Source organism: Pelobates fuscus, chromosome 8 (genome assembly GCF_036172605.1).
Source record: "Pelobates fuscus isolate aPelFus1 chromosome 8, aPelFus1.pri, whole genome shotgun sequence".
NCBI lineage: Eukaryota > Metazoa > Chordata > Amphibia > Anura > Pelobatidae > Pelobates > Pelobates fuscus.
In genome coordinates, this window is record NC_086324.1 from 108,723,712 (window position 1) to 108,738,884 (window position 15,173).

General features: G+C 40.6%; 1 protein-coding gene across 1 annotated transcript in view; it reads right to left on the bottom strand.

Annotated features, from left to right (window-relative positions):
• FOXK1 (forkhead box K1) overlaps positions 1-15,173 on the bottom strand; it is a 388,665-nt gene that overhangs the window by 182,743 nt on the left and 190,749 nt on the right. Inside the window, exon 4 of the mRNA XM_063430220.1 lies at positions 6,180-6,326. Within this exon, the coding sequence (XP_063286290.1) occupies positions 6,180-6,326 (147 nt within the window). The remainder of the gene's footprint in view (positions 1-6,179; positions 6,327-15,173) is intronic.

A 15,173-nucleotide genomic window follows, 5' to 3' on the forward strand; every position in this document is an offset into this window, starting at 1 on the left:
TAGTGCCAGGAAAACAAAGTGGTTTTCCTCACACTATAGTGCCCTGAGGGTGCCCCCACTCTCAGGGGCCCCCTCCCGTGGCGCTGAAGGGGTTAAAACCCATTCAGCCATTTACCTTATTCCAGTGCCGGGCTCCCTCGGCGCTGGTGACCTCCCCCCCCCCCCCCGCCAACGTCAGCGGAGTCCAATGCACATGTGCATCATGTACCGCGCGCATTTAAGCTGTCAATTTCTCAATGCTTTCCTATGGACGCTCTGCGTGATCGAGGCATAATATGCCTCCCAGTGTCGAAGATGTGCCTCTACTGGCTGTACAGAAGACAGTAAAACCCTGTAATTTAAACATAGAAGTTTCTATGAAACTGCTGTTTGCATCTGAAGGGTTAAAACCTGAGGGACCTGGCACCCAGACCACTTCATTAAGCTGAAGTGGTCTGGGTAACTATAGTGTCCCTTTAATTATAGGATTAGATATGGAATTAGTATTGATTGCTGAAAGGTTAGCCCAAAAGATCTTGGCTATATCACATGGGCTCATACCTCTTTTTTCAAAATGGAACCAATCTGAATCACTTGTTTTTAAGTTTAAAAGAGGGTAAAGTGAGTTAACATGTACGTAATATATATATTGGGATAACCTACTCCACCTTATTTCTTATTCTTAATTACGATATTATGGTATATTCTTGGGTGTTTACCCCTCCAAATGAAATTTTTAAATAATGCAGCAAATTTGTTTTTGCTAAATAGGTACCGTATATACTCGAGTATAAGCCGAGTTTTTTAGCACATTTTTTGTGCTAAAAAACCCCAACTCGGCTTATACTCGAGTCAATAGTCTGTATTATGGCAATTTGCATTGCCATAATACAGACAGGGGCTGGGGGGGGCTGGCAGAGCTGTAACTTACCTGTCCTGCAGCTCCTGTCAGCTCTCTCCTCCTCCGCGCCGTCCGTTCAGCACCTCGGTCAGCTCCCAGTGTAAATCTCGCGAGAGCCGCGGCTCTCGCGAAACTTACACTGGGATCTGACAGAGGGAGCTGCACGGATGGCGCGGAGGAGGAGAGAGCTGACAGGAGCTGCAGGACAGGTAAGTTACAGCTCTGACAACCCCCTCTCCCCCCCACTGATCTGCCAATGCCACTGGACCACCAGGGAAGGAGAGCCCCCCTCCCTGCCATGTATCAAGCAGGGAGGGGGGAAGAAAAAAAAATAATTAGTAATAATAAAAAATAATAATAATAAAATAATAAATAATACAAAAATAATAATAATTAAATTAAATAAATAAAAATAATAAATAATAATAAAAAAATAAAAAAACAAATAAATTGCCCACCCCCACCAAGGCTCTGCAACACACACACACACACCACTCATACACACACACTGCACTCATATACACACACTGCACTCATACACACACACTGCACTCATACACACACACACTGCACTCATACACACACACTGCACTCATACACACACACTGCACTCATACACACACACTGCACTCATACACACACACTGCACTCATATACACACACTGCACTCATACACTCACACTGCATTCATACACTCACACTGCATTCATACACACACACTGCATTCATTATACACACACTGTAAATAAATATTCAATTAATATATTTTTTTAGGATCTAATTTTATTTAGAAATGTACCAGTAGCTGCTGCATTTCTCACCCTAGTCTTATACTCGAGTCAATAAGTTTCCCCAGTTTTTTGGGGTAAAATTAGGGACCTCGGCTTATATTCGGGTCGGCTTATACTCGAGTATATACGGTATATCATTTTTTGGGAGTACATATGTGGTGACTACATTTATTCGACATAGCCATGATATCTCCAGTCCTTTACGAGAGGAAAGATATGATGGTCAGTTATTCAGCATTTCCGTGTAATTAAATTCTACCATATTTGATAGATCAAATTTAATCTTAATTCCTATATGGCAGAGATATACACACACACAGTCTGATGAATACACACACACACACACACACTGCTGAATACATACACACACACACAGAGTCCACTGAATACACACACACACACAGTCCACTACACACACACAGTCCACTGAATACACACACGCAGTCCACTGAATACACACACACAGTCCACTGAATACACACACACAGTCCACTGAATACACACACACAGCCCCCTGAATACACACACTGCTGAGTACACACAGACTGCTGAATACATACACACACACAGATAGACTGCTGAATACTTGCACATACAGACTGCTGAATACATACACACATACTGCATTAATGGGTCATGTGTGTCTGTGTGAGGGGTGCTGTGTGTGTGTATGTGTGTGTGAGGGGTGCTGTGTGTGGGGAGGTAGGAGTGCTGTGCTGTGTGGGTGGTAGGGGTGCTGTGTGTTGGTGTAGGGGTGCTGTGTGTGTGGGGGGTAGGGGTGCTGTGTGTGTGGGGGGAGGGGTGCTGTGTGGGGGGGAGGGGTGCTGTGTGGGGGGTAGGGGTGTGTGGGAGTAGGGGTGTGTGGGAGTAGGGGTGTGTGGGAGTAGGGGTGCTGTGTGTGTGTGTGAGGGGGTAGGGATGCTGTGTGTGTGAGGGCTGGGAGTGCTGGGTGTGGGGTTAAGGGTGCTGGTTGTGGGGGGGTAGGGGTACTTAAAAAAAAAAAAAAAAAGTATGCTAAATCTGTACCCCCCCCCCCTCCTTACCTTTGATGAAGGATGGGGGGACACAGCCCTCCCTGGTGGTCCGGTGGTGCTAAGGATTGTAGGGAGCAGCTCCCCTGTCCTCCCGCGCGATGCTGTGTGGAGCGTTGTCATGGTAACGCGCGGCAACACTCCACACAGATTGCTCGCGGACAGGGAGCTGTTTCACAGATCCTTCCTCCTGCCTCCTGACACGAAAGCAGAGTAGGTGCCTGCTCTTTTGGGCAGGAAGGTGCCTACTCTGCATTGATGGCGAACCTATGGCCGCGTGCCCACAGAGAGGGGACACGTGCCATAGGTTCGCCATCACTGCTATATAGTCTATGAATAAAAATTTTTGTTGGATTAGTATATGTCTTTGTTCCAATCTAAATGATATTTAGATTTCATAAACTCCAATTTAGTTTTGGAGAGAGATTTTAGTAATATTTGAGATTTCGGAATATTAATTTTATAATTTGAGATTTTGGCAAAAAATGCTAATTGAAATAATAATTGCATCAATCGATTCAACCAGGTTTTGTCACGGCCAAAAAACACTGTCTGCATATAGCGTTATTTTGCAATTTCAATTCCCCATATGGAGTCTTTGGATTTATTTCATTTTTTTTTTACATTTTTGATAGCTAATGGTTCAATGGAAAGTACATAGAGTAGGGGTGCTAATTGACATCCCTGGCAAATTCCATCCGAAATGACAAAGCAATTTGATTCAAGAATTGGGCCAACTGTTGGATTAGTATATAAGGACATATTATTATCTGTAATCCAGCCAATAAGGCTGAATTATCCCAAAACTAATTCAAGGTATATCCAGTTGACTCTATCAAATGCCTTTTTGGCATCTAAGGCCAGAAAGGCCATTCCTGTTTTAGACATCTCTGAGTTGTGGATAATATGTATTATTTTGTGGGTGTTGTTTTTGTGGCTATTGGGTTTCTGTCCATAACAAACCCTGATTGATTATTATTATTATTATTGCCATTTATATAGCGCCAACAGATTTCGTAGCGCTTTACAATATCAAAATAGGGGGGATTTAGCTATAAATAGGACAATTACAAGAATACTTACAGGAAGGATAGGTTGAAGAGGACCCTGCTCAAAAAAGCTTACAATCTATAGGAGGTGGGGTGTAAAACACAATAGGACAAGAAATAGCAATCAAAATAGGGTGGAGTGAAGCAGAACTGGAGGAGAGAGTAGAATACTGCCCTTTAGGAGAGAGCAAGAGACAGATATGTGAGGTATAGGTTACTCTGGGAGGCCATAAGCTTTCCTAAAGAGATGGGTTTTAAGGCACTCCTTAAACGATTGAAGACTAGGGGAGAGTCTGATGGCAGTAGGTAGGCTATTCCATAGGAAGGGAGCCACCCGCAAGAAGTCCTGCAAGTGTGAGTTGGCCGTACGGATGCGAGCAGCAGACAGGAAGTCGTCACGGGTAGAGTGGAGAGACCAAGAAAGGGCATACCTATGGATCAGTGAAGAGAAAAAAGAGGGGCTAGCATTGGTCAATGCTTTATAGGTATGGGTTAGCACTTTGAATTGACTCCCATAGGGTACAGGAAGCCAATGTAGGGACTGACAGAGACGTGATGTGTGAGAGGAAGACTAGAGAGGAAAATCAGTCTGGCGGCGGCGTTCATTACAGACTGTAGCGGGGCAATAAGGTTTTAGGGAAGACAAATTAGGAGAGGGTTACAATAATCTAATCCATGCGGGAAATTACTAGAGCATGGAGAAGCTCTTAAGCAGTGAGACTTTGCAGGACGGCAGGGGAGAGGTCCGGGGAGGCGAGATATAACTTGTTTTTTATCGGCGTACAGGTGGTAGTGGAATCCAAATGAGGCAATAAGTTTGCCAAGAGAGGCAGTATAAAGAGAAAATAGAAGGGTATGAAGGACGGAGCCTTGGGGGACTCCAACCGAGACAGGACAAAAGAATGAGGTATCAGTAGAAAATGAGACACCGGATGAGCATTGGGAGAGATAAGAGGAAAACCACGAGAAGACAAAGTCAAGAGGCCGAGTGATTGAAGAGTTTGAAGAAGGAGAGTGTGATCAACGGTGTCAAAAGCAGCAGAGAGTTCAAGAAGAATAAGTATAGAATAGAGGTCTTTGAATTTAGCTGCGATCGGGTCATTAGTAACTTTAATAAGAGCAGTGTAGGGGGCGAAAGCCAGACTGAAGAGGGTCAAGGAGAGAGAGTTGGAAGTGAGACATATGGGTAAAGACAAGTCTTTACAGAAGGTTTGAGGAAAAAGGGAGCAGGAATATAGGAGTGGACATTCTAGGGATTTTTTTTAGGATAGGTATTACAGTAGCATGTTTAAGGTCAGCAGTCACATTGCCAGAAGAGAGAGAGCAGTTGAAGATGTGTGATAAGGAAGGCACAAGACAAGGGGAGAGAGATCTGATAAGGATCAAGCGGGCAAGTGGTGGGGCGAGAGGAAAGGAGAAGAGCAGCCACCTCTTATATAGGAGTGATTACTTGTAATAGTAAGTACTGGAAACCTAACCTCCCTAAGATCTTGTTAATAGCACATCATTCTGGACTATCCAATAACACAAGACTCTTAGGTTCCCCCTAACCTGTGGCCACCATTAATAAAGCCTGTTAATTAGGGGGAACCCTTGAGTCAAGATTTTCTAGTCAGAGAAAAGCTAAACAGCTTTAGATCTAATGGACTTTCTCAGCAACTATACTCTTGGTTAAGTGAGTTTACTATTTTCCAGTGCATATCCACACTCAAGGTCAAATCTCGGTCTTTGCATGTGGATATTACTACTTTTTTTTTTTTATTATTCTTTATTTAGTTTTTTCACAAATAAACACAAGAGACATTTGTACAAATTTAAAACAAACATAAAACAGACCATACAAAAACAGTGCTAGAATAACAAATAGCGTCTCTAAGTATATCACTTGTCATATGTAAAATCTGCGGAATCCAAGAGAAAAGAGGAAGGTGGAGTATTGTCTGTGCTCAATGATCAGTTGAGTATATGAGCCTACTTCATTTCTGCTATCCAACTCTGCCAAAATGCCGGTCTTTTAGGGTTATACAAGAACGGAATGCTTAAATATCTTTCCATTTTTGTCTGAGTCAATATTTGTTCCCAGAGTAATCCTTTATTGCTTTTCCAATTTTGGGCGATTATTTGGCATTCTATGGTTTTCTGAGACCAAAAGAATTCACTGTCAAGAAACCTTCCGACCACCAAACATGCCTTAAGCAAAAAGACTTAACAAAATTAAACGACCATTTCATTCTATCCATTTCTTATATTAATATTTACAAACATAAATCAGACTTGCTTAGTAATTTGTATATGTTATTTGATTAAATATGTTACCGGTATTTAAAATTGTTGCACACTTTATTACAGGGCCCCTCCCACACCCCTAAAAAAAAAAGATTGATATTATAGTTCTTGTTTTTAGGTTTGATTTTCTTTTGGTTCTCACCTGCCAGCCCTTATCAGCAGATCTGTAGTAAGGGTAATGCTTTGTGATGTGGGCATATATTCCACTTAAAGTAAGCTGACGATCTTGAGCAGAGGAGATCGCCTGCACAATAAGCTGGGCATATGAATATGGGGGCTTTGACTCATCCTGAATAAAAAAAAAAGAAAACAAAGTTACACACATAAAAGCATTATTAGCATATTTACATTATCATCTTAACTGAACATGAATTGGATTAAAGTAATCTGTTTTGATTTTTTATGAATCAGATTATTTATTTTTGTTTTTTTGCTATGAATAAAAGAAATAGTGAAATTGTGATGTCACAATAGTTATAGCAAGTGTGATGAGATGCATACAGTTGTGCTCATAAGTTTGCATACCTTTTAAAAATTGGTAATATATGTACCATTTTTGAAGAAAACATGAGTGAGCAGGCATTTCTTTTAATTCTTATTCATATTCAACTGTAGGTTATAACAATATGACAGAAGTATAAATCAAAACATGAGATATGGCATTGGAAACATTGCTCATTTTTTTGTTATAATAGACAAATACACATTCACAGGCTAATTCAAAGAGCAATATGTGTTCCCACCAAGCAGGCCCTGGAATAGTCTAGTAGCGGTCATGTGGTCAATTATATATTAGGAGATGTGAAATTAAACAGAAAACATGGGAGGCAAACATAAAAACTGACAAGATGATATAAACTGTGTAAGAACAGGGTAAGTAGTTGCATTGCATGTGCTCTGTTTAAGAGGCGGGGATACAGGACAATGCTAAAAATAGTGTAGACCCTATTACCCATGTCAACGTATACCCTCCAAAAGCCGAGCACTGTCCCACAGTTGAGGGAAAAACTTCAGGCACCGAGAGCCCAAGCACAGGCGGACTGGGCTGATCCTGAATCTTTCTTTACTAGTATCAAGATCATAAGGTTATGGAGGATATATGGGGTAGAACCTCTATGGGTTCCCAGTTCAGAAGGATAGCAGCTGTCAGGAACATCCACAGTTAGTTGGGTTAGTGGCTGTTTTCGGATTGGGATTCTGTGCCAGAAAGTCGTGCACATAGCATTGAACACAGCATTAAATTTGGCCTGCGCAAAACTGCAACGGGAGCCATCTAGGAACGGCCACATGGAGGTATTTTGTCTAAAGTGGATGATTACGCTGAGAATAAAAACATTAGACCTCCCAAGTGCAGCACAGTGTCCAGCCCGCACCGAGCCAGGAAATCGGCTGCATCTCCAATTCACTGAGCCTGCAAAACTAGGCCGCACGGTCGCACTCTGCGTTTTTGTCAGGATTTGATGTTTTGCCAGGTAGGGAAACACACCTCAGGATTGCAGACACTATTGTGAAGCACCTTCCAGGTATTTTGAGCACAGAAAGTAGTGGAAAGTAGTGAAGAAAAATTAAATATATACTTAGATCATATATATATGATCTAAGTATATATATATATATATATATATACATATACATACACACACATATACATCATACACACACATACACTGTCTAGGTGTATTTTACTATTAATATATATATATATATATATATATATATATATATATATATATATATAATTATATATATATATTAATATCAAATTACACCTGGACTGATACTGATTATATATATATATATATAATTATTGTTATATATATATATTTATATATAATATCAAATAAATATGTAAATACGTAAAAAATTTAAATTAAAAAAATTATAAAAAATAAATAAATGTGTGTTATTTCGTTCTAACTATTGTGATATTAATATATATATATATATACATAAATATATACGTATATATCACTATATATACCTATATATATATATATATATATATATATATAAATAAAAATATTAAAAAAAATTATATATTAATTCTACACATATATTTATGTAATATTTTTACATAATTAGGTATCCTAATTAATTACAATTAGCAGGACCTGCCTGACAACCCATGCCGAAAGTATAGGGAATTTAATTTGCTAGCACTATATTTAACCCTATAACTTTCCAAGACATCATAAAACCTGTACATGGGGAGACTTCGCTGAACACAAATATTAGTGTTTCAAAACAGTAAAATGTATTACAACGATGATATCGCCAGTAAAAGTGAAGTTTTTTGCATTTTTCACGCACAAACAGCACTTACACGGACGGTATTATTGCTGCAATACTTTTTACTGTTTTGAAACACAAAGATTTGTGTTCAGTGAAGTCTCCCGAGTACAACAGTACCCCTCTCATGTACAGGTTTTATGGTGTTTTCAAAAGTTACATTGTCAAATATAAGGCTTGTGTTTCATTTTTTTCACATAAAAATTCGCCAGATTGCTTACGTTGCCTTTGTGACCCTATGGTACCCCAAGAATGAAAATTACCCCTATGATGGCATACCATTTGCAATAGTAGACAACCCAAGGTGTTGCAAATGAGGTATGTCTAGTGATGTCGCGAACATAAAATTTTCCGTTCGCGAACGGCGAACGCGAACTTCCGCAAATGTTCGCGAACGGGCGAACCGCCATAGACTTCAATAGGCAGGCGAATTTTAAAACCCACAGGGACTCTTTCTGGCCACAATAGTGATGTAAAAGTTGTTTCAAGGGGACTAACACCTGTACTGTGGCATGCCGGAGGGGGATCCATGGCAAAACTCCCATGGAAAATTACATAGTTGATGCAGACCCTTTTTTTATCCATAAAGGGCATAAATCACCTAACATTCCTAAATTGTTTGGAATAACGTGCTTTAAAACATGATGTTGTATCGATCAGGTAGTGTAAGGGTTACGCCCGCTTCACAGTGACAGACCAAACTCCCCGTTTTACGCACCGCAAACAACCGCAAGCAGTCCAGGAGGCTACAGGACTCACCCACCGAATAGCATTGGCAAAAATACCCGGCAATCGATGGCTCCTGAATAGCATTGGCAACAATTCCCGGTAATCTATGGCTCCTGAATAGCATTGGCAACAATGCCCGGCAATCTATGGCTCCTGAATAGCAGTCGCAGAGATACAGCACCCACGGACTGGTGATTCTTAACCGCTTCAGGACGGGTGACGGACGAGGTCCGTCATCCTGGGGATACCCTTAACGACGGGTGACAGACCTCGTCCGTCACGCGGTAAAATTAACCCCAGATCGCCACGATCGCGGGGTTAATGGTGCTCCGGTCTACCTCTGTATTAGAGGCAGACCGGGAGCACCGGATCGGGCTGTCCCAGCACATGTGCCCGCTCTGACAGCATGTCAGAGCAGGCACATGTGCTGTGTATACTCACCATCTGCCTCCCTGCACTTCCGGGTTCAGTGTGAAGTGCAGGGAGACGGATCAGTGCTGATCCTGCCCACTGTGTAAAAATAAAACACCCACCCACAAGCTTTTCTCTAGCTAGAAAAATAAAATCCCACCACCCTTTACCCATTTTAATAAAAAATTAACCCCTTCCCTGCCAATTGATCACTGACTACAGTGATCAATTGGCAGGGATTACATTTTACTGTCATCTGATTTTTTTTTATTATTTTTTTTATATGTCATATGGCATATTTTGAGCTTTATTATACAGTTATGTTAGCACCAATTACTTTCAAATGTTATCATATTGTTTTATTTTTGCATTTTTATACACACATGTTGTATTTTAGTAGTTAATTATGGAAACTTGATATATGTTACTGTAAATTAAATCACTAAATTATTCTCAGCTATATTTCCTGAGTACAAAATGACCCCCTTTGTATTTTATTTTGTTTTAGCATGTTAAACATTACATGTCTCAGAACATGGTTGGATAGAAGTATAAACATAAGGGTATACATAAACATAACGGTATACATAAGGCTTACATACATTTCTTTTACATTACATTCTTGGTTTCAGTTACTGTGACAGTGAAATAAACAACTACTCATTGATGTTAAGGATATGGCGATTCCCACAGTTGTGTACATTCTGGGATACTGTAGTGAAGGTGAATACTAAGTACCTTTATACTTGTCAATTTTTCCCCTAAGTACATATGTGTGCTCTATACCTGACTTTTTCCCCGTGTTTATATAATTTATTTTGAGTTTTTTAGAAAAGATTTCCATGGGTCCCATAGTGATTTATATAATTGGGATTTGCCTAGAGAAGACAGTCTTCGCTCCTCCATTCTATGAATGTCCTCAATTTTCAGAAACCATTCCATCCTTGACGGTCTTCCACTTGTTTTCAACAGTCCCACTATTACAAGTTTTGCTGCGGTCAGGAGGTAGAATACCAGAGAATTTTTGAATTTGTGCATAGAGATAGGGATGTGATAAAATAAAAGTGCCTCAGAAGTGAAAGGTAATGAGATGCCGCTTGTTTGTTCGGTGATTCTCTGCACTTCTCTCCATAATCCCTGTACCCTACTGCATTCCCACCATATGTGTTGGTAATTACCCTGTACTTTCATACATCTCCAGCATAGCGGTGAGGTAGTGGGATCAAATTTATTGAGATCTACGGGGGTAATATACCATTGAGACAAGAATTTATAGTTTATTTCTTGTAACGTTATGCTAGAGTGGGACTTCATTATTTTATTGAAAATCGTTGTCCATTGCTTCTCCTCAACTGGGGAAGAAAACCATTTGTTATTTCTTATTGTATACCACGGGAGTGTACCATTTGTGTTTTCTTGTATCAATTGATAGCATGTGGAGACTATTTTCGTTTTAGGTGGAAGTGAGCAGAGCCTTTCAAATCGTGTAACCTCTCTAGGTTGCCACTGTAAAAGCCCTTCTTTAGATAGGAAGTGTTTTACCTGATGATATTGGAAAGTCTGCGTTATCGTTGGGCATTTCATGTCTGTAAGGGCCGTAAGTGGTGTGAGACCCTCTGTGGAGACTAGGTCTTGTAATGTCACTCCTCTATCTTTAGAGCTAAGTTTAATATTAGACGGGATTACATTGTCCCTACCCGGGGGGAATCTGGGGTTGTGAGATATCGGGTAGTAAGGGGAGGGTGTTGGTGTAAAGTCTGCATGCGGATGTAGTGTTTTCCATGTTTGAAGAGTGGCTGAAATGGTTGGTAGGTCTCGTATCGATTTCTCCTCCCCTGTGGATATAATCCAGGGGGGAGACTTTAGTGGGGTTTGTAGTTGTGATTGTTCTATATTGACCCACGCTTTAGTGCTCCCCTCTCTAGACCATTCCAATATCCTTCCTAGATAAACAGCTTTATGGTATTTTTGTATGTTGGGGCATCCCAACCCCCCTCCCTCCTTAGGTTTGGTTAGTAAATTGAAAGCAATCCTCGGCCTTTTATGGGCCCATATAAACGTGGTGATCATAGACTGAATAGTCCGGAAGAAGATGCTTGGGATGTGTATCGGAATAGTGTTTAAGAGATATAGAATACGAGGGAGGATATTCATTGATATAATATTTATCCGACCCATCCATCGGAAATGGGGTTTGTCCCATCTATCTAAGTCTTTCCGGATTGCTGCTAGTAGATCAGGGAAATTTTCTTTATATAAAGTTTTGTATGTATTAGTTATTTTAATCCCTAGATATTTGATGGAGTGGGGAGCCTATTGGAAAGGGTATATTTGTTTTAACCTCTTTACTTGATCTAAGGGCGTGGTGATGTTTAGAATTTCGCATTTGTCAGTGTTGATTTTGAAGTTGGAAAGTTTGCTATATTCCTCTAAAGTTTGTGTTAAATTAGGTAGGCTATGTGTAGGATGTTCTATGGTGAAGAGTAAGTCGTCTGCAAAGTCCGAAACATTTTGTTCGTGCTGCTGAACTTTAATGCCTCTAATATCGGGGTGGTGTCGTACTGCTTGTAATAGAGGTTCTAATGACAATATAAATAAGAGCGGAGAGAGCGGGCAACCCTGCCGAGTGCCGTTACTTATCATGAAAGGTCTAGAAAGTTGACCATTCACCTTAAGTCGGGCTGTGGGAAGGGAGTAAATTGCCTTTATCCATTGAATCCATCTCCTACCAAATCCTAAGGAATCTAGAGTGTTGAACATGAAGGCCCAGTCTACCCTGTCAAATGCCTTTTCAGCATCAATTGCCAGAAGTAGTGTTGGATTATTTGTATATTTTGTACCGTGTATTAAATTTATGATTTTCGAAGTATTATCCTTCGCTTCTCTAGCTGGGACAAAGCCTGCTTGGTCTGGGTGTATGAGATCTTGGAGGAAGGGCTTAAGTCTAGTTGCCAGCATTTTAGTAAAGATTTTTATGTCCACATTTATCAGGGATATTGGCCTATACCTGGCACATCTCTCCGTGTCCTTCCCTGTTTTGGGCAGAAGTGTGATTGTTGCCTCTAGAGCCTGTCTCGGTATGTGTTCGTGATGTGGGATGGAGTTAATTGCTTCAAGTAGGTGTGGGATGAGCTCCATTTGGAACATCGTGTAGTAAGATGCTGAGAACCCATTAGGGCCCGGGCTTTTATTTGTTTGTTTTACTGCCATTCTAATTTCATCTATAGTAAAGCGCTCTTCCAATGATCTTGTTGCAGCCGAAGGTAGGATTGTGTCTAATTTGTTTTCTAGGTATTTTTAATGTTGTCAGTTTTGTTCCCTTTCTCCTTTAAATTGTACAATGAGGTGTAGTATGCATGGAAAGTATCAGCTATGTCTTCCGTGGTATGGGCATACGACTCGTCTGGTCGTTTGATTTTAGGGATGTATGTAAGCATTTGTTTTTGTTTTAAAGCTTGTGCAAGAAATTTCCCGCATCTGTCACCCTGAGCGTAGTGTAACTGTTTAGTCCAGAGAATTGCTTTTTTCGCATTGTCTTGTAGGAGTGATTTAAGGTCAGTTCTAAGGGCTAAGAGCTTGCAGTATACTGCGTCTGACATATTTAATTTGTGAGATTCTTCTAGCTGTGAGATTTTGTTATGTAGATCATCAATTTTTTTTGTGTTTTTCACGTTTGAGTTGTGATCCCCATTTTATCAGTTCCCCTCTAACTACTGCCTTATGTGCTTCCCATTGTGTAAAAGCGGTGGTATCAGGGGTTTTGTTTTCCTGGAAGTAAAGCTTTATCACGTCTTTAACAGAGTCTTTTACCTTTTTTGTTTGTAGAAAATTGGGGTTTAGTTTCCAGGTCTCTTTAGGGCGGGGGAGAGATGGTATGGTTATTGTGAGGTAGATCGGTGAGTGGTCAGACCAAGTCATTGGACCTATGGAGGTGTCTGATACCAAGCCCAGGTCTCTATGACCTACCAGGAAGAAATCTATTCTGGAATATGATTTGTTTGGATTGGAGTAGTGTGTATAGTCTTTTGTTGTTGGGTGGAAGACCCTCCAACAGTCAGATAATTGGTGAGATCTGATGATATGTTGCATTTGAATTCTGGAGGCATTGAGGTGTGTGCTCTCTCTTTTGGCATCCAGTGAGATATTGAAATCTCCGCCTATTATAAGAATGCCATTTGTATGTTGTTTAATTTTTGCCATGATTTTTCTAAGCGCCCCGCATTGGTGTTTGTTGGGGAGATATATGGACACTAGGGTAATAGGCTCTGTCCCCACTATTCCTTGTAGGATGATGAATCTTCCCGATTCGTCTGTCACGTGTGAAGAGTAAGTGAAAGGGACCTGTTTCTCTATTAATATTGCCACTCCTCGTGAATTGCTCTGATTATAATTGTTATAATATACGTGAGGGAAGTTTGGGTGTTTAAGTTTCGGGGCGTCAGAGCCTCTTAAATGCGTTTCTTCGAGGAATGCTATGTCTGTTTTATTTTTCCCTAAGTCAGTTAGAACCATTTTTCTCTTCTCAGGCGTATTCAGCCCTCTGACATTTATGGAGCATATGCGTAGTGTTCCCATGTTCAGGTGGCAATCTAAGCTTAGCGTCTATTGACGTTTGGGGTCGTATTGGGGAATTTGGTGTGTTGATATCACCTGGAGTGTGCACAAGTAGCGGGATTCGTTATTGGATGTGTGTATGTAAGCGTGAGATAGCCGGAATACGGCCGTACAAAACGGAATATTGTGAACAGACAAACTATAGAAACAATAACTATTTACAAATCAATTTCAAAGAAGTAACGAGTTAGATGTACTACGAGGGGAATTTCTGTAGAGAATCAGAGCCCCCTCGTGTGGGTACAGAGGTCTACTGCTTTGAGTTGATTGTGAAACTAATGAGTAAACAGTGTGTTAGACCTCTATAAAGGAGATGGTACTATGGCCTGAGTGTGTCCAGCGGTGGGAGCTGGCTCAGGAAATGTTTGACTTTATGACACAAATGCTATGTAGTTAGTTGGTACCGCTCACGGTACCCAGAGGGCCCTAAACTGTGTCCTGTGAGAGCGTGGACACTATTTTACTATCGGTACTGCGTTCTAAGTGGGTTTACGTTCTTTATAACGCCTCAACTGCTAAGTAGCTTCCCTGGAGGCGGAATATTGACGTTTCACGTTATCAACTGGTCTTATATCATGTGAGATTCAAATTTCACTATGATTGGGCATCGTTGCGTCATGGTGTGCTGATGGTGTTATATCATGCACTGTTTAAGTTGAAATAACCTGATGTAGCAATGTGACATCTCTTATCTAAAAGCTGGCATCATAACATTTTCACATTCTTTCTACAACATAATTATACATTAGAAGCTGTGTATAGTTACCCCTTCCAATATCAGTGGATTAAGCGTGTGAGCACGTAAAGTTCTACTTTAGACAAATTGTATGTCCATTATAATTTAGAGCCCTTTTCCCCCATCTGCGTCCGGTTTTGTCAGTTTATTTTCCATGGGGTCATTGGGTGCTTTCTTGATCTTAGAAAGGGTGATGCTGGTGGGGTTTTCCATGGCATTCTTTTCCGTGTGTCTGTAGCTTGGCCGGTCTGTCTCTGATATTGTGGTCTGGTCTTTTCGGGTTCAGACATGTCGTACCAGCCGGGTCTGATTTTATTTTTTAACCCCTGAGGGTTAATTATAATTTTTTTTTTTAAA